The sequence below is a fragment of the Oculina patagonica genome, chromosome 1 (assembly GCF_052425735.1).
Source record: "Oculina patagonica isolate OP01 chromosome 1, crgOcupat, whole genome shotgun sequence".
In the NCBI taxonomy this organism is placed as follows: Eukaryota; Metazoa; Cnidaria; class Anthozoa; order Scleractinia; family Oculinidae; genus Oculina; species Oculina patagonica.
In genome coordinates, this window is record NC_135758.1 from 37,697,511 (window position 1) to 37,722,676 (window position 25,166).

General features: G+C 41.4%; 3 protein-coding genes across 4 annotated transcripts in view; 1 reads left to right on the forward strand and 2 right to left on the reverse strand.

Moving 5' to 3' along the window:
- Positions 1 to 533: 533 nt before the first annotated feature.
- Positions 534 to 25,166, reverse strand: part of LOC144628877 (laminin subunit gamma-1-like) — a 31,113-nt gene continuing 6,480 nt past the window's right edge. For both annotated transcript variants that reach the window (XM_078486997.1, XM_078486991.1), the window contains 11 exons: positions 20,843 to 21,134; positions 20,018 to 20,292; positions 18,860 to 19,451; positions 7,552 to 8,039; positions 6,743 to 7,057; positions 5,658 to 5,795; positions 4,516 to 5,006; positions 3,779 to 4,085; positions 2,976 to 3,238; positions 2,174 to 2,374; positions 534 to 1,210 (listed from right to left, as the gene is read on the reverse strand). In XM_078486997.1, the coding sequence (XP_078343123.1) occupies positions 716 to 1,210; positions 2,174 to 2,374; positions 2,976 to 3,238; positions 3,779 to 4,085; positions 4,516 to 5,006; positions 5,658 to 5,795; positions 6,743 to 7,057; positions 7,552 to 8,039; positions 18,860 to 19,451; positions 20,018 to 20,292; positions 20,843 to 21,134 (3,857 nt within the window). In that variant the 3' untranslated portion in view covers positions 534 to 715. The remainder of the gene's footprint in view (positions 1,211 to 2,173; positions 2,375 to 2,975; positions 3,239 to 3,778; positions 4,086 to 4,515; positions 5,007 to 5,657; positions 5,796 to 6,742; positions 7,058 to 7,551; positions 8,040 to 18,859; positions 19,452 to 20,017; positions 20,293 to 20,842; positions 21,135 to 25,166) is intronic.
- Positions 10,927 to 15,049, forward strand: LOC144628902 (uncharacterized). The gene is made up of 6 exons (XM_078487022.1): positions 10,927 to 11,314; positions 12,004 to 12,276; positions 12,541 to 12,742; positions 12,965 to 13,193; positions 13,662 to 13,793; positions 14,153 to 15,049. The coding sequence occupies exons 1-6, from the start codon at positions 11,294 to 11,296 to the stop codon at positions 14,883 to 14,885; spliced, it is 1,590 nt and encodes a 529-aa protein (XP_078343148.1). The 5' UTR covers positions 10,927 to 11,293; the 3' UTR covers positions 14,886 to 15,049.
- On the reverse strand, positions 15,476 to 18,277 carry LOC144628893 (putative ATP-dependent DNA helicase RecS). The gene is made up of 3 exons (XM_078487010.1): positions 17,731 to 18,277; positions 17,421 to 17,509; positions 15,476 to 16,992 (listed from the first exon to the last, which is right to left on the reverse strand). The coding sequence occupies exons 1-3, from the start codon at positions 18,228 to 18,230 to the stop codon at positions 15,803 to 15,805; spliced, it is 1,779 nt and encodes a 592-aa protein (XP_078343136.1). The 5' UTR covers positions 18,231 to 18,277; the 3' UTR covers positions 15,476 to 15,802.

The window sequence follows — 25,166 nt, forward strand, 5'->3', positions numbered from 1 at the left end:
GTTATTTTATAATTTCACATGTGAAATTATAAAATTGCCATGGCAACGTAGTTAGATGGCGTCCGTAATAAAAGGTAAAGCTTAAACTTTGTACATTTTCGCTTGAATTTCATCTTAGCCAGCTAGCCTAGGCCATGCAATAAAACGTTTGATGATATTTAATATTTCAAAACGTCAAAACGACTTCAAGACTTAAGCCAATTACATATAAATGGCATCGAGCGTATTTTTGAGCGTTTTACACGGGCACCGTTTTCAGTTCATTCAAAACGAACTACGGTCATAATGTGAAAAATAATTGACAGTTGATTCATCTTTGAAACTTTTCGTCAACAGCAAAAAAGTGTAATCAAATGGTATACTCGTGAAATTAGGAAATAATTTCACTTGCATTTTGTCAAATGCTAATAATTTCCCGAGCCTAATGGTGGATTTTCACTGACGCGTAAATTTTTACGTGCGTGAAAAAAATTAGAGACTGTATGAACGGCCTGCGTAAACGTGTACGCAAGCCGTTCATACATTGTCTCTAATTTTTTTACGCACGTAAAAAATTAAGCGTCAGTGGAAATCCACCATAAGGCTCGGGAAATTATAAGCATTTTGACAAAACGCGCGGGAAATTATTTTCTAATTTCACTCGTCACCATTTGATTCCCAATACTAATTACGACGAATTACAAAAAACAAATTTGAAAAATTCAGGCTAAATTTTTCACCTCCCTCCCTCAGGTGGCGGTGTTTTTCGAGGGCATATCTTGGGTAATTTCTCATACATTTCTTGTAACAGTTTCTTTTCCGCTCGATACACCTCCAAATCAATAGTGTATTTCTTGATGCTCTCCTTGATGACTTCACTCTGTTGTTCCACTGCTTGCACTTCACGATCCAACTGGCGCACTGTATCCGTCTCATTCTCGAGCTGCTTATCAATATTACCCAACCGTGAGGTATTAACCGTGCCCACGCTATCAATCTCTTTCAACAGTGCAAGCAGCTTTGCGAGAACGTCTGCTATTTTTTCGCGCGCTTTATCTGCCGCCTCGTTTGCCTTCTTGGTCTTGTTCAGCGCGTCTTCAATACTCTGTCCCTGTCCTTCGGCGACGGACTTGTGGTCTGACAACTGCTTAGCGGCCTCTGATACTGGCGCGGTCACATTGTCGTCGGGGATTTGAAGCTCTTCTGCTTCTTTCTTTATCATTTCAGCTTTCTGTTCGAGATAGATTGACACAATCAGGCACAAGATCAGAACATTAACAACAACGATTTTTCGCGCAACAATGTTAGCAACATGTTGCGAGTTTTTGACTTGGGTTCAAAAATTCGCAACGTGTTGCCGAGTCAAAAGTTTCACGAAAAATCATCCCCGATATCATGTTAAACGGTGTTCGATTTTCGCGCAACACTGTTGCGCAAACAACGTTGTTGTAAGTTGTTCCGTTTGACACCGTCTTAACGATTGTGTTACATTTATTTTGAGAATTTGGAAGAACATTGAGATCAGATGATGTTCTTCTTTTTCACACCTAATGCTTGACAATGTATCGATATAGTAAGGAGAAGTGCGATGTGTATCACTATAAGGAACTACAGGGTTAAAGACATGTTAAAGGTGCACTGGGCATGGCTTCGAAAGTCGCAAACCAAAGACATTCATTTTTATCAACGGAACCACATTTTGGTAACCCGTTATAAGGGGATTAACTAGGTTCCACTGAACAATAACTTTGAACGACGAATTGGACCTCCTCGATACAGCCATAAATAGATGAAGTGCAAGTTAAAGTCGAAGTTCTGATTTGAAGAACGCTTATTGTTAAATATTAACACATCAGCACTAAATACGGTAACAATTTTCTTAACCGGGAATCTTTCCATTTTTTTCAATACCAAAAATCCCTATATCGTACCACAATTTTTGAACCCCCCCCCCCCCACCCCCACCCCAAATCCTGAAAATGTACAACCCCACTCTAGTAACTGTATTGAAAATGCAAGCCCATTAGAGTCAATCCAGTCGTGAAAGTGCGATTCCATCCAGCGACACATCCCCATTAGCCCATTCCTAGGAAGTACCCCCCAGGGCCTGGAGTTCCGATAAAACGCCACCCTCGGTGGCAAGGCAAGGTTGACTTTGCTAACAGTCAAGCGTGTAATTAACCCGACTCCTTACCTGTTGTGTACTGTTAGCCATGTCACGCGCCGCCTCGGCAGTGGACGCCGCTTCCTCGGCCAGCTCCTGAGCGTCTCCTAGGTTAGCAGTTGCCTCATCTGACTTGTTGTTTGCTGAATTGATCAGTCGCACTATTTCTGCTATATTAGCCTCAGCTAGATCAGCCTCTGCTCTTGAACTGTCGATAATTTCGTTGAATTTCTGGAAAGTAAAAGGTGACAGTCTTAGTTTTAAATTTATCATCGTCATACGACGGTGCATGACAGAGGGCGCGAAACAGAAAACCCTGAAATACAGGAACTTCTAGTTATAGTTTATAAATCAGCTACTTAGCTAGTTTATAAATCAGAAACTCGATTTTGCCGAATCAATGAATTGATAAAAAAATTAATGTAGAATAAATATTGTAACATAGAATAACTTTTCTTTATGATAGTAAATAAATGTTGTTGTTAAAGATTGATTATATTCTATTACGGCTTTTTTTTACTGTTATTTTTAATGGGGTGAGATATACAAAGAAAACAACATGACTGGTTGATTATCTGTTCTTAAGTTTCGCAAGGATTTGGAATTCTCGCTATACCAGACTAGCAACGTCCTAGAAGACTTAAAACGCTGCTCATGGCTGTTAAACATTTTTTGGTCACTTCTGCGTTAACGCCCTCATCCACAAAGTAGCGCTACAGGTGATGCAAGCATGCCTGGTGCAAGAATGCAACGCCTTACACGAAAGCTCTGTAGTACAGCACCAGCACACCATTAACTGACCAACAGCCATCATTCCTAGCCTAGTCCGTACCTTAAGTCTCTCCAACATGTCTTTGGCCTTCCTCAGCGTCTCCTCTCCTCGAGCGATGGCGTCATGCGCAGTTTCGTTAGCGTCGGTGACATTTGTCAACAGGCCCTCCAGTCTTTCAAAAAGGCCTGGCCACTCAGCCATTTTCTTTCTGACGTATTCTTCTTTCGTGTCAAAGCTCTCGACCAAAGTTTCCAGGACATTGAGGATCTCTTCCGCACTCTTGGACGCGTTGGCGACCTCTTGTTTGGAGGTGTTAAGTTTTGCTAAAGGAAGCAAATGACCAGTGTTTATCAGACTGTCATAATAAAACAGGACAAGCGCGGCTCGTTAATTCATTGCTACCGATAAAGCGGGTCTGGGGGCGAGACGGCCTTTTCTGCTTGATTTAGATGGTTGGGGACTGGAAACGGGTTCATTAGAGAGCTAAAATTGACACAAACGGCGAGACATCATAAAATGTCCATAAAAGACCATAAAAGTTTCTATTCGTCGTTTTACAGAGCACAATATGTAGTACTAGAACAGTCCAATAGAGTTTTTTTTCGTATAGTTTCTTGATTTCTACTTTGTCTTCTGATTGGACACTCTAAGAAGAAACTGAAACGATGAATGTCTAGAAGAGACCAGTAACATCTTTGTAATTATATGTCGCCTTAGATTACAGTTCTCAGCGCTCCACAACAAGATAAAGAAGCAAAGGATAAAAGTAACACCCACTTGTCGCCTATATACGCAGAAAAACAATTTCTATTCTTTTTATTTAGATGCTAATCCACCACTCTAACACGTTGCTTGTAACTGACCTTGCATCTCCATTATGCCGAGATCAGGAAGTGGCGCAGTTCCGTTCTCGTACAGCTCCACAGCCTCGTCCATTGCATTCTGGGCGTCATCACGTGACTTCTCAGCAGCGCTTGCGGCCTGTTCGTGCAAGTCTATGGTTCTGTTGAGCTTTCTCAGTAATTCTTCTATGCCGTCGCTTGTCTTTTTCTGTTCATTTATCGCCTGTTCTGTAGCATTTAAAGCTTGTTTGGACTTGTTGAGAGTTTCGTTTGCCTTTTCAATTACGTCCTTGGCTTCATTTTCGTGCTTGTCGGCCAGTATATTGGTCTACAGAAACGAACAGAACGGTGTGAAAAAAAGACAGAGGAGTAGAAGAGATATTTAACAAAACACAATTAACGATCAAATACAGCTTTTAATTTTGAAGAAACAGGTTTCAACTAAAGGTTTTCCTATCGAATGGATTAGAAATCTGCCTTAAAACATAGGTTTTGAGTTTACCTTTAGAAATGTCAAAAACGCCCTCGTCGTCAGTAGGGATTCAGTTTATGTATTTGTAATTTTGTTGCAGATATAGACACAGCAATTTGTTACGAGAATTTGAAGACTCAGCCTAAAAACACCTCTTCCGAGCCCAGGCGTCTCTCTTCGCCTGATCAATTCTCTTCCCGCCAAAATTCCATATTGATGACGTAGCACAAGAGATGTGTTTCAAAACCAAACGACAGCCAATCAGAGACACGACACTAAACATTACCTCATTTCTGATCTCCGCCATCCTTATGGCTTGCTCAGAGGAACTGTTCGCTGCATGTATCGATTCATTCAACGCCATGGCACCCTTGTCTATCAGTATGCTCTCCGCCTCATCAAGCAATGAACGAGATCGATTGATCGACGCCTCGGCTTCGGAAATATTCCCCACCGCACTGGCTATGAGCTCTTCTGTAACGTTCGTATTGTTCCATACATCAGATGTGACCTCATTTATTTTATCCACACGGTTGTTTAAGACCTCAAGCTGTTTCTGCAGAGCTCGGTCAGTCGAATTCGAGCTTTCTGCCTTTTCTAGCAGTTTATTTACTGCCTCTGTTAGTTCTTTCAGGCGACGTTCAAAGTTCGCATCTACGACTAGTTGCCCGGAGCTCGAGCTCGAGTTGAAGTTTTCAACGATCTTGACGAGTCTACGGATGTTGATTCGCAGACGATTAACCAATCGCTGAATTTCGTTATAACATGGCGGACAATCTACGGAAAGGAACAAACGATATCGTGAATGTACCCTGACTGATTGAACAAATTGTATAAGGGAAGTAAGATGCGATTAAAAGGTGACCAAGGGTTTGATATCCTTGTGACGAATAACAGTTGGAGATTACGTTCAACGCAGAACGAGGCATAAAAATAAAACAGTTTGGAGATAAATTTGCACTAACAATTACAACTGCAACTTAACACAAAGATGACGCTTCTCCCGGATATAAAAAAGCTTTACCATGTTGTGAACAAGCAAGCAATGGGGTTTCACTAAATAAACGGCGTTTAATGACGTACTCATGAAAAACCAATAACAAATTATTTAGCTGCTAGAAAATACCTAAATCACATATCAAAACCTTGATAGGCTAAGGTTGTATGGTAACGTTTCGAGTGTATAACTCGATCATTTTCAGTGTTAGAGGAAACCGTTTACTCTAACACTGTTCTCTGTTTTCACAACCATTTATTTGGTTGTGAAACCAAATAAATTATTTGGATGACACTTTTTATTGCAAGTTTCACGCATCTCGAACGATTCTTCCGTTCACTGTTTATTAAGGTAGTACGGTTAAATTAGGCTTCCAACGGCTAACCGACTAGTATACATTGTATTGTAGCAGATTTTTAAGCAATACTTACCGATGCACCCAGCAGTCAAGTTATGTTTATTTTCCTCACATGAATCACACTTGATTCCCAGAACTCCAAACTTACAGCTGCATTCGCCGTATTCGTTACAGCTCACATTAAGAGAGCCTTCTGGGTTACAGTTGCAAGCTAAGGGAGAGACAAAAAAGAACACCATAAACTAACGTAAAATTCAGTTCTGCAATAAGCCACTCACTGAGCAGTCACTCACTCACTTACTGCCCATTATGCCCATTGGCACGTAGGGGAGCTCGCTGAACAGTAGGCCCTCTAAAATCTCAGACAGAAAAGTAATCCTGATAAACGCCTCGTCCGGTGATAAGCCCAGCCAAAAATATGCCTTTTGAATAAGCCCAAAACAAAAAGCCCAAAAACATCCTTTCTAACAAAATAAGCCCAGGGAGATTATGCTTTTTAAGTTTTTCGTGTTTTCACCTGACAGTTGCGCGCATTCTCGGCATAAACGTTACTCAGAAAAGAAACAAGTTGCACCATAAGGACCAAAATGTTACCTTCTGCAATCTACAAAAAGTAAGTGTCTTATATTGTCTTATTTGCAGCCGTTATGGGGGAGCGCTGCGTGACGTCCCAAATAACGGCTGCGAAGGAGATAAGTGTCATATAATGCTTTTATACCATACCATAGAAAATACAGCCAATCAGAATACAGGAAAGCCGTTGTATATTCGACGGTATTCAACTCAACCTTCCCATCGTGCGCTGCGATCTTATTCTCGATGAAATTTAGTAAGCGTATTTTCTATGGCATGGTATAAAATAGTTACACAACACTTTCTCGTGGTATACTATGGGATATCCCACTCGTCACTTGTATTTTCTTCATATACACACTCGCCTAAAGGCTCGTGTGTATACCGAGAAAATACAAGTGACTCGTGGGATATTCCATAGTATACCACTCGAAAGCGTTGCATAACTAGTATTTATAAACTTCCTGTGTGGTTCACCGGCACAACAGTCAATAGCCATTGACCAAACTGCTGTTATTGACCAACCTTTGGGGAAATATCTGTAATTATTTATATTTCCCTCTTTGAGATAGCAGCAATACTTACGTTCACACCCCTTGTCTGAGTACCCATAATGGTCCAACTGACATTGATCACATGTCCTTCCCGTCACGCCAGGTTTACACGGGCACTGGCCGGTAATGACGTCACAGCTATTGTTGAGAGAACCCATAGGATCACACAAACACTCCTCACAGCCAAACCCTGAGCCCACGTTCCAGTAGGTGTCTTGACAGCTGTCACACTTGTCTCCAATGACGTTTTCCAAGCAAGCACACTTGCCTTTATCATCACAAGGGAGGGGATCCTCAGGATTGTGGCCAGGAGGTGTCACTGTGCCCTGATTGTAGCAGTCACAAGCTGGAGGAACGAAAAAGGCAAAAAAATCACAAGGAAGAAAGAAACTAGCACAGAGATGAAGGAATTCCACTATATATGCACGTTTAACGTTTCTACAGCCTGTTCCAGGCGTTCAGTCACTGGGGAACAGCACAAAGAATAGCAATTGAAAGATGAAAATGGCCTAATTTTTTTGCTCCTTGTTTTCTTTTCGCACTGTTACCACTAAATGAATGCCTGGAACAGGCTAACGTTTTAAGACAGGGGAATCTCAATATAACGAAGGCTCAAGGAACTTGCAAAAGATTTTCATTATAGCAAGGTTCTATTCCATATATTTTACTATTACTGGGGTGAAGAATATCATTCACTATACCAAAGTCTTCGTTATATAGAGGTTTGTTAAATCAAGGTTCCACTGCATATAGTTTTGCAAAACTAAAAGTATTAAAAGTAGCCTGCAATTCAAACCATCTAGCCCCTGTAAAATTTGTGGTACAGTAAAGTTCACTTACCAATACACTGTGGTTTTGGATATTCAGTAGCATTTCCATAAAATCCGATTGCACAAAGTTCGCACCTCTCAAGCGGACCATTCCTTGTGTTGTAAATACACTTTAAGCAGTCGCCAGTGAGAGAATTACAGTTTCCAATGGCATTGACGTCTATGTTACCACTGCAGTTACACTTCTGACAACCAGAAGGGAGGCCTAGGAGGCCTGATGGGTCGCCATAGTAACCATCTTGACAGTATTCACACAGATTCCCTGTATGTCCCGCGGGACAGTCTGTACAAACAACATTCTGGCCAATCAGAATGCAGCGGGACCCAAATTCACAGGGGCACGGCTTGCAGTCATCTTTGGTACCTTCAGTTGGATTTCCATAGTAACCATCTTTGCATGCATCACAGTTGTTGCCGACTGTGTTGTCTTGGCAATTGCAAACGCCTGTCACTGGATCACATGACTCAGAGTGGCCATAACACTGGCAGGGAATGCACCTGAAAAACAGACAGGGTTTCAGGGTGTCAAGCTATAAGCAAACTAGAAATTGAAGGAGTCAACCCCCCTCTTAATATAATGGCACTCGACTAAACTTGACACATGGAGTTACCCCCTGATGTACTTCAGTCATTCATTCATCTTCAAAGTATGCCCTAGGCTCAATTAACAGCTGCTGTTCAGGGAAATGAGCCCACACAGTCAGGGGAACAGGTGCCAGTTTTGGTAAATCTTCATTCAAGGACTCAAAGACTTTACTTATGTCCAGAATTGAATGCAAGTATTGTTTAATAAGTACTTCATGTTTGACTGTGTTATTTGACCTTTCCATATTACTTCAAATTTGGTGTGTTTTGGTGAACTTTTATTTATGAGGACACTTTGTGATGCCTGTCATGAGGAACGTGCATCTCATTAGCATTCAATCCTGGACATATCTGAAAGACTTATTTCATCCAGTCATAAAACTATAGTGAGTAATCGTGAGTAATGAAGAGTCGGTGTAAAGGGCTAGAACCAGGGCTAAAACCCGGGCCGTTCGACTCGGAGTCGAGCACGCTAACCATTAGGCCACCACGCCTCCCCTACTCATGAGTACTCCAAAGTAATCGCTAGACTGTTCACAGTCCCCTATTTTTCCGTGAAGTCGTAGAGATCGATCGTTCAGTCCGACGGGCCGCCATCTTGGTTTACAAACGCGAGCGAAAACTGGGGAGAGTGCAAAAATCCCGTGGGTGGCGGGGGAGGGGCGGAAAAAATAGGGAGACTGTAACAGCTTCACTCCGTCTCGTGTTCAAGGGGTGTGTCCGATTTTTGTCATCTACACTAATTGAATCAATTAACAACCTCGTTCGTGGTGAAAAAACCTGTCAAATCAAGGAAATGTGATCTTAGCTGCGTGTTTTTGTACAGTTGTGAAATAATAAAGTTATTGTACAGTTGTGAAATAATAAAGTACAATTTCGAAACATTTTCAAGCGAACGCGACGGAAACAAGTACATTCAGTTACAAAGTTAAATTGGAATGAATGCGGCAGGGAAGAATCCTTCTCTGACTCCAAAAAAAGCGGCAAAGCCAGCAAAGAATTCTGACATTTCAGATGCTTGTCGTCTTTGTGGCATTTATTTTAAAATTTCAGTCGGTGATTTCGGCGGAAAAAACAAGTACATTTCGACCGAAAATCTATTTAAGATTCCACAAAGGGCTGGAGTTGCCAAAATTCCTCTTGCCGATCTTTTAAAACTACACATTGGTGTTGAAGTGGATCCACAAGATGGAAAATCTTCCCGTGTTTGCGCGAAGTGTGCGCTGAAAATTCGCAATGCTAGTACATTGTGTGAGTTTATCAGGACGGCTCTTATTTGTGAAGCGGCCGATGAAGACAGCCGTGGAGAGGAACGTTCAAAGCGTATGAGCATTGTTTCTCCGCCGAGAAATATTAAAAAACGCCGTCCCTACAGTTCGCCAACTTCTAAGCAGCCAACACTTACCCGGGAAAACCCCGCGCGTTTACCGCCAGCGAAACGCCCGCTGCTCTTCGAGAGGACAGCTACTGTCGAGCCCGAAACTACGCCGGTACCTCCAGTTGCTTCTCAGCCTTCAAGTCTTTCCGAGGAAAACACAGCGTGTTTACAGCAATCAGAACGCCCAGCTCCAGCCGTGCTCACGGAAACAGAAAAATTTCCATTTAATAACATTGAGTTGCAAGAAACGAGCGAAGACACCGAGCAACCTACAAAGGAAGAGCAGCAACTCAAGGTGGAAGTTATCCTCGATTATCCCTCCGGAAAAAAGGCACAAGCAAGTTGACGAAAACGGGCATTGTAAAAAACTTTGCGCTTGGAAAATTTGGCACTGCTCTTAGCCTTATTTTTAAATGCGAAGAGTTGAAGCCACTTATTCATGGGCAAGTAAAAAATGCGATCTCTGGCGAACTGAAAGAGTATTGTAGGTCCGACAATTCTCTTTTAAAGCACACATCTCCAGCTGAACTGGCAGCCTTTTCAAACAAGCTAGTGTGCCATGAGGTAGCTGTTATGTGCCCCCTATGGAATTCAGCAATCAGAGGAGCAGCTGGCAAGGGAACCAAAACGAAGCCCGATAAAGCCACAAACGTCCTTGCGCTATGCTCGTCCGCATTGGCCAAATTCAGAAACGAGAGGATGTCTGCCCTAGCGTACAGAATTTCTGTAGTGCTGTTACATAGTGGTGCGAAGAGCCAGGATTTTACACGCCTAAATCAACTGGGTATTTGCATGTCTCACGCTTCTACAATTTCGAAACAAAAGCAAATGGCTAAAGAGCACGACTCCCTGGTTGTAACATGGAAAAATCAATTGGAGGCAGCGAAAAAATGTGAACTACTCCTGAAGGAAGTTCAAGAAAATCAAGTACCTGCACCAGTCACAGCCAGTGGGGTCAACGATGCCATGGAAATTGACGTCTACGACCTTGGACGTCCAGCACTTCAGAATTATGATAATTTTTCTGAAGAAATTTATGAAACGTGCAAAGAAGTACTTGGGGATGGATCATCCACTGCTACTCCTGCTGCCCTTGAAGCGGCAATTACATCCGCGTCAGACACTTTTAATACACTTCCGAGATACAGGTTAGTGAATATCTTCAAAAGCTACAAATAATATTAGCCTATCATTGTAACATTCTTATTGTGTTAAAAAAGTTTATGGGATAATAACTATATGCTTACACTAGTACTTAACAAGCAGTACTAGTACTTTTAGATTACAGAATATCTCTCTAGTGGGAAACTTAATAAATGCCACACCCATATACCATACTTGCTAGAATTTGTTTTTAAGTAACTATCATTTTATGATTGTCAGTCATATCACTATTATGTGAAATTTCCTTCTCTCAGTCTTAGACTTGTACTTACTAGCTTTTGTGTATATTTTTTTATATTTGTACAGAATTGTGGCTGACAATTTTGATTTGTCAATCAAATCAAGGATCCAGACCAAGACAAGTACAAACCAGTCTGTGCATTGGACCCACCAATACGCCATTAAGGATAGGGTGACCTGTGATCCTCTACTCAATGACCATTCTCCTCAGACGTCACTCAGTGATTTGCAAATCCCCCAGCTACTTCCAGCAACGGCAGTACAGACCTCTTTTAAGGCAGATTGCTCGGTGTTAGTTTCCAGAATTGTGTCAAAGTACCTGCAGCCATTCAAGCAGTTTAACGATGTTGTTGTTAACCACATCCCTCACCAGTTTTCCAAGGAGATGGAAAAAAAATCAGAAAGGGTAAGAGAATTTTCCCTTACTTTTAGGAAAGCAAGTGGTATACAAAAAAAAAATGAAACCACGTAACCAGTCTCCCAGAATTTTTCATCAAAATCTTGCAAAATACCAAAATATGGAAAAACACGGTATACTTTATCACATAAAAAGGCCCAGTCTTAGCCTAAAGTATGATCCTGGATTTCTTATTAGACACCCTAACCTTAATGCACAAGCTTATACATATGCCCGGGGGTGGGGGTACCCAAAAACGTTTTGTACGGGGAGGCTCTGCCCCGAGCTCTTACCCCTTACCCTTTTGTATACCATTTTGACAGAAATTTTACCCCATTCGTATAAATTTTACTGAAAAGAGGTACCCCTTTCATATACCTGAAAGACATGGTATAGACTTAAAACATGTCGTTACAGCCATAAATTGCATCTGTTCCAAATATTTTAATTAAAGGCCCTGTGAAAAACCCTACATGACAGATTTCCATACCCTTTTCGTATACCTAAACTTGTGAAATCCCTACCCTTTTATATACCTGAAGCCCGATAAAGGTACCCCTTTCGGGCGAAGCCTCCCCGTATAGGCCATTATAGGGAGTACCCCCCCGGGCACATATGTAGAAACATTTACTTGCATACACTATCATTACAGTTGGGTATCTATTCCTTGCTCTTATATATATTTTTTTAATTGTAAGTGCTGCCTAGGGTTGACCCCACTGAACCCAAATATTTCTGGAGAACTGGCCCAAGTTATGATGAGAAATCAGGAGCTGTATGTGCCCACCATCAAACTTCCAAATGATCAGGAAGTTCATGTTGAGACCATATTTTTCGATGGGGATGCCCTCACTGAAGAGCGCGCACGGAATGTTCAGTGGATGTTCAAGGATGGAGATAACAAACTGGACCGCCTTGAGGGACTGGACCCGCTGCATACAGATTGGCATACAAAACTTAAGCTGTATGAAGTGAGTATATTCAAAATTATCTCCCAAGCCTTTAGAATTCCAGATTAAACAACATGCACCCACTCCCCTTGCCCTAGGAATTCAAAAAAGGCAAGCTAAGGTATTAATATTTACTGGAATTGTCCATGTTTTTTGTGTTAATTTAAATAAACCATCCAGTGTCATCCATGACTCTGACTATGCTAAATAATACACATTTACATACTGGCTGGTTCTCCTTGATAATAAGGGAATTCATCATTAATTCAATGTCTTGATATTTAGTTGGACTTCAAATTGTTCTTCAAGAGGGAATCAGCTTCAGATGTGGGTAGTATGTGCGCGTCTATGAACCGATCCGGTAAAACGAATGCAAAGCAGGGACCAAAGGTGGACTACAATGCATACAAAGACTTTCACGACCGAGAGTTTGAGGCACATGTGCTAGCTTCATTTATGACATTTGTGGGAATGAAAACAATTGAAGGTAATTTTCTTTTCAATTTTAGTGCTTTACAAGCAAGTACACATAAAAAAACAAGATAATCAATTCAAAAATTTGTTTTTCTTTTTATTTCTTGACGTATCATTCATCCATTTCAGAAATGTATTCTACCGATAACAAAGCTGATTCCTGTATTCATTACATGTCAGTTTTTACATTGCAGATTTAATTTTTTTTTCTCTTTTCTTTATTCTTATAATACAGAAGATCCTTCTAAGTTGTCTATCCCAGATCAGTGGCAGTCAAAACAAGAGAAGAAAGCTTGGTTTGATGAGGTTATTTCAAATTATCTTGCACATTATGTTGTTGATTCATCTGATGTGCCAGCTGTAGTAGAGCAAGTTGAAAGACTTAACCAGAATGCAGCAGGCAGGTACCCATGTCGAGCACCAAACTGTGACAAGACTTATGCATACCACTCTGGAAGAGTGAGGTTAGTGGTTTATTGTTCATCTTGTTATGTTCCAAAGCTAAACATCATTACATACATAACACCATGACATATCCTGAAATGAATGTGAGGTACAAGCTAATTCATGCACCTTTTGTATAAATATTTACCGGTATATATTCAGCCTATCAGCACGAGAAAGTATTATTCAACATAAACCTAACACAAACTGAAATTCAATTGCCAATTGCACTTGTCAATGTAACTTTAAGTGCTTTTTCTTTAAACTCAATGTGAGTTTAAATACAGAATAAGTTTGAGTTTGTTTAGTTATTCCAAAGCCAATTGAATCAGATGCTCATACATCACAAAGCAGTGAAATGATATGGAAATCAGTCAAGAGAAGTGGCAAATGCTGGGGCTTAAAAAAAGAGAAAGACTTAAAAACTAGTCTATTGCTGGCTTTTGCTCTTTTGCTTTCAAAGCAATTTCTTATTTGTCTTGCATTAGGCATGAGACAAGCACACATCCAGAACTGCTGCTGCCAGATACTGGACCAAATGACGAAATGGATAGCGAGGGCTATTACAGGTGTCGAGGAGTATGTGGCCTTGTGTACAAGACGAAAGCTACCCGAAACAAGTATGTAGATGTTATTTTATCTTAAAAAACACACACACGAAATAGTAATAAAAATAAAATTTAAAAGTACATGAATAGCCCATGAAAATAATCTCTTGAATACTTTAATTATACAATGGCAATATCAAACACTTGACATTTCTGGGTATGACCCTAAAATACTTCTCCATCCCGCACCGCATCCTAAATCAATACCAACAATGAAATTTTGGCTTAATTTTCATTTAATAGACAAAAGTGCCTCTTTTCCTTAATGGCATGTTAAGGGAAACTTTTAAGAACATATTTTACATATTTCATGTATTCAAGCAAAATTACATTAACGTTTGTTTTTTGCTTCTTTCTTCTTTCTGTTTCAGCCATGAGAAAAAGAAACACCCAAATTTGGAGATTCAAGATGTCCCCCAAGAAGAGGAAATTCCTCCTATCGCATCTTCACAGGACTACATTTTTAATTATCACAAGGCAAAGCTTTGTCACGGTTTTGTTTTGGCTGACTTTAATGATGCCATCAGGGAAGGGGATGGGGAAAGGGTAATTTCTCTGTACAAGATACTTCTATTAATCTTCAAAACCCACCATTGCATCAAGTATGCATATGCAACATTGTTACTTCTAGTGAGAATATGTGCATTGCTAAGTGAGTCCCAAGCTTTCAGGCTTAAATGGAATCGTTTTTGTAATGCTACTGGTAAAAAGGCCAGAAATATCCCATTAGATCTAAGGTTAGAACATGACAACAACTTTGTAAAAGCCTTTTTGAAGGCTCTTGGGTCTAATCTTAATGAATCTAATGCACAAAGGGTCGCAGCCTGTCTCAATTATATGCTACTTATCATGGGAACTGTGGATGAAGACTGCGAACGTCAAAGCAGGACTGGCACTGTGAGGGGAGGAAAAGACCCTGCAGAAACAGTTAAACAAATCACTACAGACCTGATGAAGGGAAATGTATTTACAGAATGCCAGCAGAGGAATGGCTACACAGGCTTCGAAAATTTTAGTTCAAATCTGTATTCAAAACTTGATTATCGACAACTTTTTCACTGGATCAAGGACCGTCTTAAGGTTTGGGAGAAAATATACGAGTAATGTAAATGTAAATATAATTGTTGTTTACGAAGAAGTCTGTTTCTGATATGAAAAGTTATATTTCTTTTGTTTTTAGACTGTTAAATTACTTAGTCAAATAGTGCTGCATTAAATTGCATCACAGCATGGAAATCAAGATATCGTTTAGGTATTGATTGCAACTATTTCAATATGGAAACAAGTTAATGAAAAATTCAATAATAAAGCCTTTTGAAGATAATTGCTCTAGCAAAGAAGCCACTTAGCTGACTTTCATGAAGATGTACACTATTAATGATTGTTTCAACATCCTTAAAAATAGTCAAAAATTAAAATCCTATTTAAACTAGTTAGACTCATGGAAAGGAAACATCGGATGACAACTTTAACTGAAAAGATCATAATTATGTAATTAATATTAATAATATTATTATATTCGAGTAAAAAATAAAATTCCACAAGGAAACTGTTCAACATAGACTTGAGTGTGAATTTCTGGATAACACTTGCTATTCTTTTCCTGTTTACCACTTTCTTCCAATTATGATTTTTGTCATTGGTGTGCTGTTTCATATAGTATTTGCACTCCCAAATGGAGGATTTTGCACTCCACCACCCCGGGCAAGCAATATTTTTAACTGTTTTCTTACATCCACAAGAAAATACTGATAACCCTTTGGTGAAACGGATATCATTAAGAACTACAAAGAATCAATTACACAAGATTCCAAGTTAACTAACAAGTTCAATGTTATACATGCAGCATGGCTGTCACTAATGGCATAACCCCTAACTACGTCTATACTGAAAAAATGAAAATAGAGATGAAATACTGACATTTCCTGCACAAGTATTACATATACCTGGCAACTTGACATATTAGTATCAGCCTTGTCTAATGCAGGTGTCTTAATTAAATTCAATCACTTAGACATTTTCTAGTTCTTCCTATCTGGGTCTGAGTCTGTCCCAGATGAGGAGCTGTCATCAGTGTCCTCATGAAATGCAATATCCAAGAGGTCATCAGGCTCGACTGTAGCCATCATTTCCTCAAAGTCCTCTATGTCTTCAAATATTTCATAAAAAATTTCTAAAATAAGCTTACCATGGCCAATGTTGAACACCGGAAACTTCTTAAGAATGTCGGACAAGGAGAAAATCCTGGCTGCACTTGCAACCAAGTCATTCACAAGACTATTAGTGAAGCCATGCCCACTTTTAGAGTCAAATATAAACGGCGATTTCATGTCCAATGTAGACTTAATCTCATAAAGAGCTTCTCGCAATGTTTCTTTATCCTCTTCTGACACAGGGCGTTGAAAGCCAATGACTGGCTCCACAGATTTCGGTTTGGGATCTTCAAATGCAAATAACTCTTGACTGCACTCGCCATCAGCACAAATACATTCCTTTGCACAGTTGCTGCAGCAGTTATGAAGGGGCATTGTAGAATCAACTTCTGCAAACTCTTTGAAAAGAGCTGTCCTGATGCAGATACTGGCACGCACAAATTCTTTAACAGCTTTATCACAGTAGGAAAGCTGGTTTCCATGGAACAGGACAACATTATGGGCTTGATTGCCATCTCTTCCAGCACGACCAGCTTCCTGGATGTGATCTACAACACTTCTAGCGGGTCCAATATGCACAACATATCTCACGTCAGGGAAATTTACGCCCATGCTTAATGCTGATGTGGCAATGACAACTCGGATTTGCCCAACATTTTCTTTAAAAGACTGGGAGACTCTTGATTTATATTTCGGTAATGTTAAAGAGTGGTATATTCCAACCAACCTGTTCTCTGGTGTTTGTGGCTTACCGGTTGAATAAGCCCCAGCTCCAAGCTCTGCTAACAGAAAACCAAATACTTGGGCGACATCATGCATTGTTGAGCAGAAAATAATACTCTTTGGGGTGTGCATGTTCTTCTCCTTGACCAACTTAACCAGCCAGCCCAGGTATTCAAATTGATCTGTTGTGGTTGTAGGGAACACGGTAAATCTGATGTTGTCCCTGTTGGGACTCACATTAATTGTGATTGCGTTGTTACCCATAGCTAGTTGCTGTACAATATTGGATTGCATTTGTTTTGTTGCAGTGCCAGTAATTGCCAAGATGGGCACACCTAAAGGACAAAGTGGGATATATTTTAATTAATTTTATGAAAACTACTTTGTTAAAAATAAAAGATCCACAATTTTTTTTATCAGAGGAAAATATTGATGGGTTATAAAGGAATAACATTGTTGTGACAAATTTTCTCCAACTGCTGTAATGCTTTTTGTTACATACCCTGGACCTGTGAAAGAAATTGAAAAATTATTTGTCCAGGGAAATAATTCATTTACAAATCCTTTCAAGTTGTTTCTCATAAAGCCATGGCCTAGAACGTTTTCAAATTTTCATAACTACCAAAAAGGGATTTCTAAATGGAATCTCAATAGAATGAGCGCGATTTTCATAAAAAGTAGTTATGCAAATCAAGAGCTTTAATTTGTGAAGGTGAGACCGTGTTTACATCGTGTTGAATTCAGAAGTTAGCTTTATACTTACCGCTACAAAAGGAACGCAACGTTGACAAGGCGCCGAAATCTTTTCGGAACGGCTCTGACACCCTTTTTCCTCTCTTAGAACCCTTTCCCCTATAACATAAAACAAACAGATAACTCTTATTTTAATGAAGCTTTTTAAAAAGCTAGGGTAAAAACACTATGTAACTATAAACTTCGGTTTACACGAAAGCGGAAAGACAAGGGAGAATGTATCACATTAATAAACTCAAATCATGGACATCACCGATCACGCACATATAAGGTTGTCGAATAACAACACAAATACTTTTGGCTATACTGTATATACTTACCACGTTTCAACTGTGTGACTTTCGTCGACCACGATCAACGAAATGGACTTCAGTAGCGCTGAAGATTCGTCTCGAAGAACTTGAAGGAACTGCGTGGACAAAGCTTGCTCCGCCGATGCGTAGATCACTTGATATTTGTTGTTTTTAATGTCCTCCAAGACATCTTCAGAATAGGCGAAGCCTTTCACCGCAAGGTCGAGCTCGTTTGAGCGAATCTGCTCGTCGATTATGCTACGAAGCGGCACAATAACCAGACAGGAAGGTCGGCCTGAAGAGCAACCAGCAGAGCTTTCAACCATCTCCTTTGCGAGAACGAAACACTGATAAATCATGCTCTTTCCAAAGCCGGTCGGAAGAACCGCCATAACATCTTTTCCGTCAAGTAAACTAGCAACGGCCTGTTTCTGCTCGCGCTTTAGCACTACTCCTCCAAGACGACAGGAAGACAAACGATCGAAATCAAAACATTCTCCAGAAATTTCCCCTGTAATCGATACCATTTTCGCTTGAGCCGATAAGTGAAAAATGTCACATTCCGTCACTCAAGTTGTCAACACTCTGCTACGCTTTGATGAACTCAATTGTCTATTTGACCAATCAAGTGTTGCCGTTGCTGGAGCAACTGACTCCATGAACACGAGACGGAGTGAAGCTGTTACAGTCCCCCTATTTTTTCCGCTCTCCCACCCCCACGCTATAAGCATCCTGCCCCGCCACCCACGGGATTTTTGCACTCTCCCCAGTTTTCGCTCGCGTTTGTAAACCAAGATGGCGGCCCGTCGGACTGAACGATCGATCTCTACGACTTCACGGAAAAATAGGGGACTGTGAACAGTCTAAGTAATCGCGTGAGCAAACACATTATGTAGCTTAGCAACTTCAGGGACAAACACCTCAGGCTTGTCATCAACTAGTACTTTTTTCCCCGAATGCACACACTTTCCCCAAACACAAAGACAAGACTTGTAAGAGGGGCAGATATTGAGCCTAATTATGGTACAATGTAGTGAGAGAGAGCTGGTCACAAGCCAGCATGCCAAGTTAAAAGGGAGTTGACTGTATATGTATTATACATCAAGCTTATGGTAGAGCAGCCCACGGCATCAATGAATTTTTGATATCAACTTACTGTCCATATTCATCATCAGATCCCTTCATCCTGGTATAGCCCACACTGCATTGTTCACAATGATCACCAGTATAAGGTGCAGGACAGCTACACTCTTCAACCCAATTAACACGGAATGGAGACCGTGGATCATAAATTGCCGACTCTAAGAACACATTCTTAATCAAGCCAGTGCCCTGAGGTGCATAGTTCATCCGAATTTTAATGGCCTTTAAACTGGTAAGGAGTTTTTGGAAGTCAAACCCTCTGAGTATTGGCTCCCATCCCAGAGATGGATCTTCATGAAGACGGAACACATAGTTTTGAAATGTGGTAGTGGGAATTGGGTTGTTCTGGGCATTGAGCCTAGCAGACACTTTCAGCCCATTCTCGCCTTCCAAAATAATGTCACCAGGTTCCACCTGAACTCCCTCAGTAGAAGCCACACGAAAGGAGAAACCAAACAGTTGACCATAGCTGCTGCGGACATCTCCAAGGAAAATTGCTGGAGCTGATACGTAAAGGACCTCATTTCCTACAGCTGTTACACTGATGTGAGAGTCTTCAGAATCTCCAGGATGATGGACAGCATACTGCTCGGTAACATCAGTTCCTGTTGAGCAATATACACAGACTAATGTCAAATGTAAACAAAAATGCTAAGACAGCTCTAGTTCAATGCTGATCCAAGCAATAATAAACTTACGAATTTTTCTGAACCAGCAATTCACAGGTACTCTGTGTTTATAAAGGTAAGCTAAATTGCGCTTATGTAAAAGCCAAAGCCAAGTGACTCGATCGTAAAGAGCGTGCATCTAATTAGCATTCAATCCTGGACATATCTGAAGGGTAAATTCTGCAAACGAGCCTATGCTAGTGGCCCATCAGGCCAGAGCTTATCCCGGTTTCAGTAGCATGAAGCCACTAGGAGTATTTCTACTCCTCCCTTGATGGGATGCTAGTCTATTGCAGGGTTACCTCCACCAATACCAATTTAGACATCTGGGTTGAGAGATGCACTGTGAGAGTTAAGTGTCTTGCCCAAGAACACAAGGCAGTGTACCGCCCAGGGCTTGAGCCCTGGGCGTTCAACCCGCAGTCCAGCACACTAACCATAAGGCCACTGCACCTCCCACAAAATATCTGAAAAATATCAGCAAAATTATAAGATGTATGTACCTTGTTCATTGACAACTGTCCAACCATCCAGGCCTGATCTAAACTGATTTGAAATGTTTCGTCCAGTATAACCCACGGCTTCCTGGCATACACTACTGTGTCCATAACAAAAGCACTGTCTACATCCATGTGGGTTTGAACTCTCCAAGCCATAGAAGCCTGTGTTACATTGGGTGCATTTGGCACCAATGACATTCCTTTTGCATGAACACTCTCCCTTCTCATTACACTGTGTGTTACTGGGGTCAGTTCCTTCAGGAGAACACTGGCAAGGCCTGAAAAGGAAGTTCAGGATTGAACAGGTTTGAACATTAAAGCTCCAGAATTCTTAGAATGCCAAAGCAAATCAAACTGGTAGAAGATCACAGGATACAGAATAATTGGAACCAGGAGCCCATTACCTGGAGGGTGCAACTTCCATACTGCGTCAGACTGTGGAACCACGTTTTCACAATTAAAATTATTTTTAGACAAGATTTTCCCATGTTTTGAATAGCCAAGCACAAGACAAGCGATTTCATAAAAGACTGTTGATACATAAAAACAGTACCTTGCCCATAAGGAAAGTTAACATGGCAGGCATATGCAAGGAATCTTCTTTAGGGTGTTCTGACAGCATTTCAAGCGATGATTTCAGTATTTCCTTCCAAAGTAAGTAGTAGCTGACTTCATCAGAAACAGTAATTTTCATGGGAACGAGTAAGCTAAAAATAACTTTACTTGTGAAAATGCTGTTCCACAAATATATGGAAGTTGCATGCTCTGGGTAATGGGTCCTTGATGGTACTACATCCACAGAAATTACCCACCAGCATGTAGACCTACCTACAACCAGTCTGTGAAAACCCAAAGTAGTCTGCTTGGCATTTGTCGCATTTGACACCAGTAACTCCTGGTTTACAGGTGCACTGACCTGTTGGATTGCACTGTAATGACACTGAGCCTACAGGGTTACATTTACAAGCCTGACAGTCATCTGATGAGGTCAGGCGGAAGAAATTGTCACGGCAGCGCTCACATTTCGGGCCAGCAGTATTTCTCTTGCAGTTTTCACAGCGTCCAAAGCCAAGGTTCTCATCATATACACAGCTGTCTGCTAAGCCATTACAGTCACACTCTAAAGAAATTTATAGATTAGTATTTGAAATGTTCTGTTCATTTGAGCTCAAATTCTTGAACAACAACAACAATAATAAAAGGCTTATAATATTATAGCGCACATGATCTTAAAAATTTAGGCACTGTACACAATTTTGGATCTAAACTACTAATAAGGCTTTTATAAAGATAGCGCTTATAAGAAGGCAGGTCCACTGCAAGTCTCGAATGATCTGGTAGATCATTCCAAAATGTTGATGCACAAATAGAAAACTTCAGAAAAGGTTACTAATGCAGTTTTTAATTTCCAGTGCTTACGGAATTTGAAGTTCAATGCTGAAGTATTGTAAACTTTACGTCTCTGTTGTCAAAAAAATGGCATGGCTTCAGCACTCCTGCATCTCCATCAATCAAAAACAGGGACACGTTTACACACAGTTATTGGAAAGTGAACAAAGGCCATAGCAGGACTAGTTATTTAATTGTTGACAACGTACAACTCTTGAGAACACAACTCAAACGCAACACTTTATTCACAGCCGACTCAACAACCAACACACGGCCATGTTGGCTTTCTACACACTCTCTGGCGATACCGCTGACCCCTTACATTACTGGACAGAGGACCCCTGTCAACATCCTCCGTTTTTTTTTTTTTTTTTTTTAACAAAAATATTAACGTGTTAATACGTTTTTGTATCATAAAGTCAACAGGTAACAAAACAATATAAACAAGCAGTGTCAAACAATAGTAAACACTGAGTACAAAAATCATTGCACTCTGTAGTCTCTTGACTCAAAGGTCCAGTCTCTTGGGTGGTCTAATTGTTCGGCCATAACGGGACGTTTGTACTGGACTCTCCATTGGTGACTCTGAACTGGGATTGGGCTCTGGGTTTTCTGCAGAATTTTCTCCAGTTAATCTGTCACCATCAACTGCCTCTGGTTGTTCTGGGGTTTGCAGGTTACATGGAACCGAAGGCTCGGCAGGCCTTAGGTGGGTTCTGTTTCGTCTAACTAACCCGTCTGGCGTTTTGACGACATATGAACGTGGGGTAACTTCCTCTAAGACTTCACCACAACCCCAACGCTCCCCATGGTGACGGTCATTTGGTCTGGTGTACACAAGTTGTCCAGGTAAGAGAGAAGGCAACTCTCTGCTTGCAGTTTTGTCATAGTGGGCTTTAGCTTTAGCTCGCCTGCCCAGATGTTCATCACATACCAAAGCTACTGGTGGGACGGATTGGCTCAACAATGGCTCAGATATTGGCAAAGTGGACTTTGTTCGTCGACAGAGAAACCTCTGTGCGGGGGAGTAGGTCATACCCTGGGGTGGAGTGTTCCTATGATCCAGGAGGCCAGTGAGAAGATCAGACTTTTTTAACATCTTTTTCGCTTCCTTGACCGCAGATTCAGCTTTACCAGTGGCTCTAGCATAATAGGGAGACCGGGTGATCAACTGGAAATCATATACCTTGGCAAAGTTCTCAAACTCTTGAAATGTATACTGTGGCCCATTGTCTGACAGAAATTTTTCTGGTACACCGTAGCGGGCGAAGTGTGCCTTAGTAACTGAGATAACATGAGAAGCAGTGATGTCTTCATTTAATAGATCCACTTCGAACCAGTCACTATAGTGATCTACTGTCACCGCATACCAACGCCCTCCATGCTTGAACAAGTCCTGCGAAATGAACTTCCATGGACCATGCGGAATTTCGTGTGACAACATGGGTTCTTTGGGAAGGGCTGAACTGTAGCTAGCACACAATGAACAATTTGCACTCTCTTGGAGAATTGAAGTCTGCATCCCAGGCCAGTACATGACTTCTCGAGCACGGCGAATCATACTTTCACCACCCTGGTGGCCTTGGTGGAGTTTTTTCAGCATTGTAGACTGTAGCTTCAGGGGAATGATGATCTTGTGCGACTTGTACAAGACACCATTGTACAATGCCAACTCGTCCCGCAACGGATAGTAATTTCGAAGTGCCGTGGGGACCTGTGATTTGTCAGAAGGCCATCCATGTGCAACAAACTCTGATAGATCTGACAGGGTGGAATCCGCTTTTGTTTCCACTTTAACTTCCTCTAGTGTGCTATGATGCAAATCACGGGAGTCTAGTTCCAGGGCCTCAAGTTCGACCCGAAACATCTCTTGGGCATCCTCCACGTGGCAGTGAAACACCTCTTCTTGTGGTCCTGAAGCTGAAGGAAGGTTCGAGGCTGCTCTTGACAACGTATCAGCCAAGTACATGTATTTGCCTTTCTTATAAACTACTGTAAACTTGAAAGGTTGAAGCTGAAGCATCATGCGCTGGAGGCGCCTGGGGGCTTTACTCAATGGTTTCTTAAATATTGTCTCCAACGGCTGGTGGTCAGAATGTACTATAACATCTTGTTTGCCATAAAGATACTGATAAAACTTTGTACACGCTACTTTGATGGCCAAACATTCCTTTTCAATAGGCGCATAGTTGACTTCAGTTGCTGACAGAGTAGAGCTTGTAAAAGCCACAGGCTGCCCATCCTGTAGTAGGGCTCCACCAAGCCCTGTATCACTGGCATCAACTTGTAACACACAAGGCTTTTTCACATCAAAAAATTTCAATGTTGTGGCTTTTGCAATTGCACTTTTTGCTATCTTGAAGGCTGTGTCATGTTGGGAGGCCCATGACCAGACTGCATCCACGTGTGTCAGCTCAGCAAGTGGCTTCACAATTTCGGCAAGATTTGGTGTGAAGCGAGACAAATAGTTGCACATTCCAAGGAACCGCTGAACCCCTTTTACATCTTGAGGTGGGGTCATGTCCTTTATTGCCCGGACTCGATCCGGATGCGGAGTTATCCCATCGCTGCTAAGGAGATGGCCCATCCATGTGACTTGCTTCACTTTGAATTGGAATTTCTTCGGGTTCAACTTGAGATTCACCTCGCGGCACCGCAACATTAAGTTCCACAAATTAATGTCATGGTCCTTCTCTGCCTCCTCAAGACTATCTCCCCTTCCAAAGACTAAGATATCATCAGCTTTGTTTACAACACCACTTAATCCTTCCAGAACTTCATGCTGCCTTCGCTGGTACTCCTCCGGCCCTAGACTAACACCAAACGGCATACGCAGCCACCGATACCGACCGATTGGAGTGTGCATGGTTGTCAAGAGTGAGGAACTTTCGTCTAGCTCAATGTTCGTGAACCCCTTGTACACATCCACACAGGAAAAAATTTTAGCATTGTTCAACTTTGGCAATAACTCATCAACTGTAGGGATGGGATATTTTGGGACTTCGATGGCCTTATTAATTGTCTGGCTGGGGTCAATACACACCCGTAGGCTTCCATCGGGTTTCTCTCTGTAAACACTGTTAGAGATCCATGCAGTTGGTTCAGTGACTTTTTTTAGGATACCTTGCTTTTCAAGGTCACGTACTGCGTCAGCTGCTTTTGCTTCTTTTACCACTGGGCACCGATGGGGATGAGCTTGGACTGGAGCCACATTAGGGTTCATGCGGATGTGTAGGGGTGGACCTAAAGTTCCCAACCCTGTATGGACATCTTTGAATGTCTCTAACACAATGGCCTTGGTCAATTTTCCCCAAGGAACAGGCACACGGGACACACCCGCATCACTAGTCGTACTCACGGTTGGCTTGACTTGAGCTCCACTGGCTGCAGTACTGTGAACTGCACTAATCTCTGCACCCACAACTTTCACTGGAGACATAGCGTCAGGTGAATCAGCTTGGTTAAGCTCCTCTGTGGGGCTGCCATTCAGTGATGTTGGCCTGACCTCTTTATCAGACACTCCACTGTCCTCCTCTTTTCCTTGCTGATGTCCTGATTCAAGTTGGCACACTTCTAAACTTTTGTCAGTCTCTTTGTGATTAGTCTGATGCAAAGGTGGAGAGTTTCCCCTGATCTCGATCAGGCCAAGCCTAATGCAATCCGATCCGCTCAAAAGGGGCGGTTGCGAACCCATGGCATCTTTACTTAACAGCTGAAATTGAAGAGTGTGAAACTTTCCTTGAGTCTCGCAGACTAACTCGAT

Excerpts from the sequence above, each read along its gene's own strand:
- LOC144628893 (XM_078487010.1), bottom strand. The coding sequence starts at position 18,230 with ATGGTATCGATTACAGGGGAAATTTCTGGAGAATGTTTTGATTTCGAT. Across the intron at positions 17,510-17,730 it reads AGTCACACAGTTGAAACGTG|GGGAAAGGGTTCTAAGAGAG; the intron begins GTAAGTATATAC and ends TTTATGTTATAG. Across the intron at positions 16,993-17,420 it reads GTTGCGTTCCTTTTGTAGCG|GTGTGCCCATCTTGGCAATT; the intron begins GTAAGTATAAAG and ends TTTGTCCTTTAG.
- LOC144628902 (XM_078487022.1), top strand. The coding sequence starts at position 11,294 with ATGGAAAAAAAATCAGAAAGG. Across the intron at positions 13,194-13,661 it reads TACCACTCTGGAAGAGTGAG|GCATGAGACAAGCACACATC; the intron begins GTTAGTGGTTTA and ends GTCTTGCATTAG. Across the intron at positions 13,794-14,152 it reads ACGAAAGCTACCCGAAACAA|CCATGAGAAAAAGAAACACC; the intron begins GTATGTAGATGT and ends TTTCTGTTTCAG.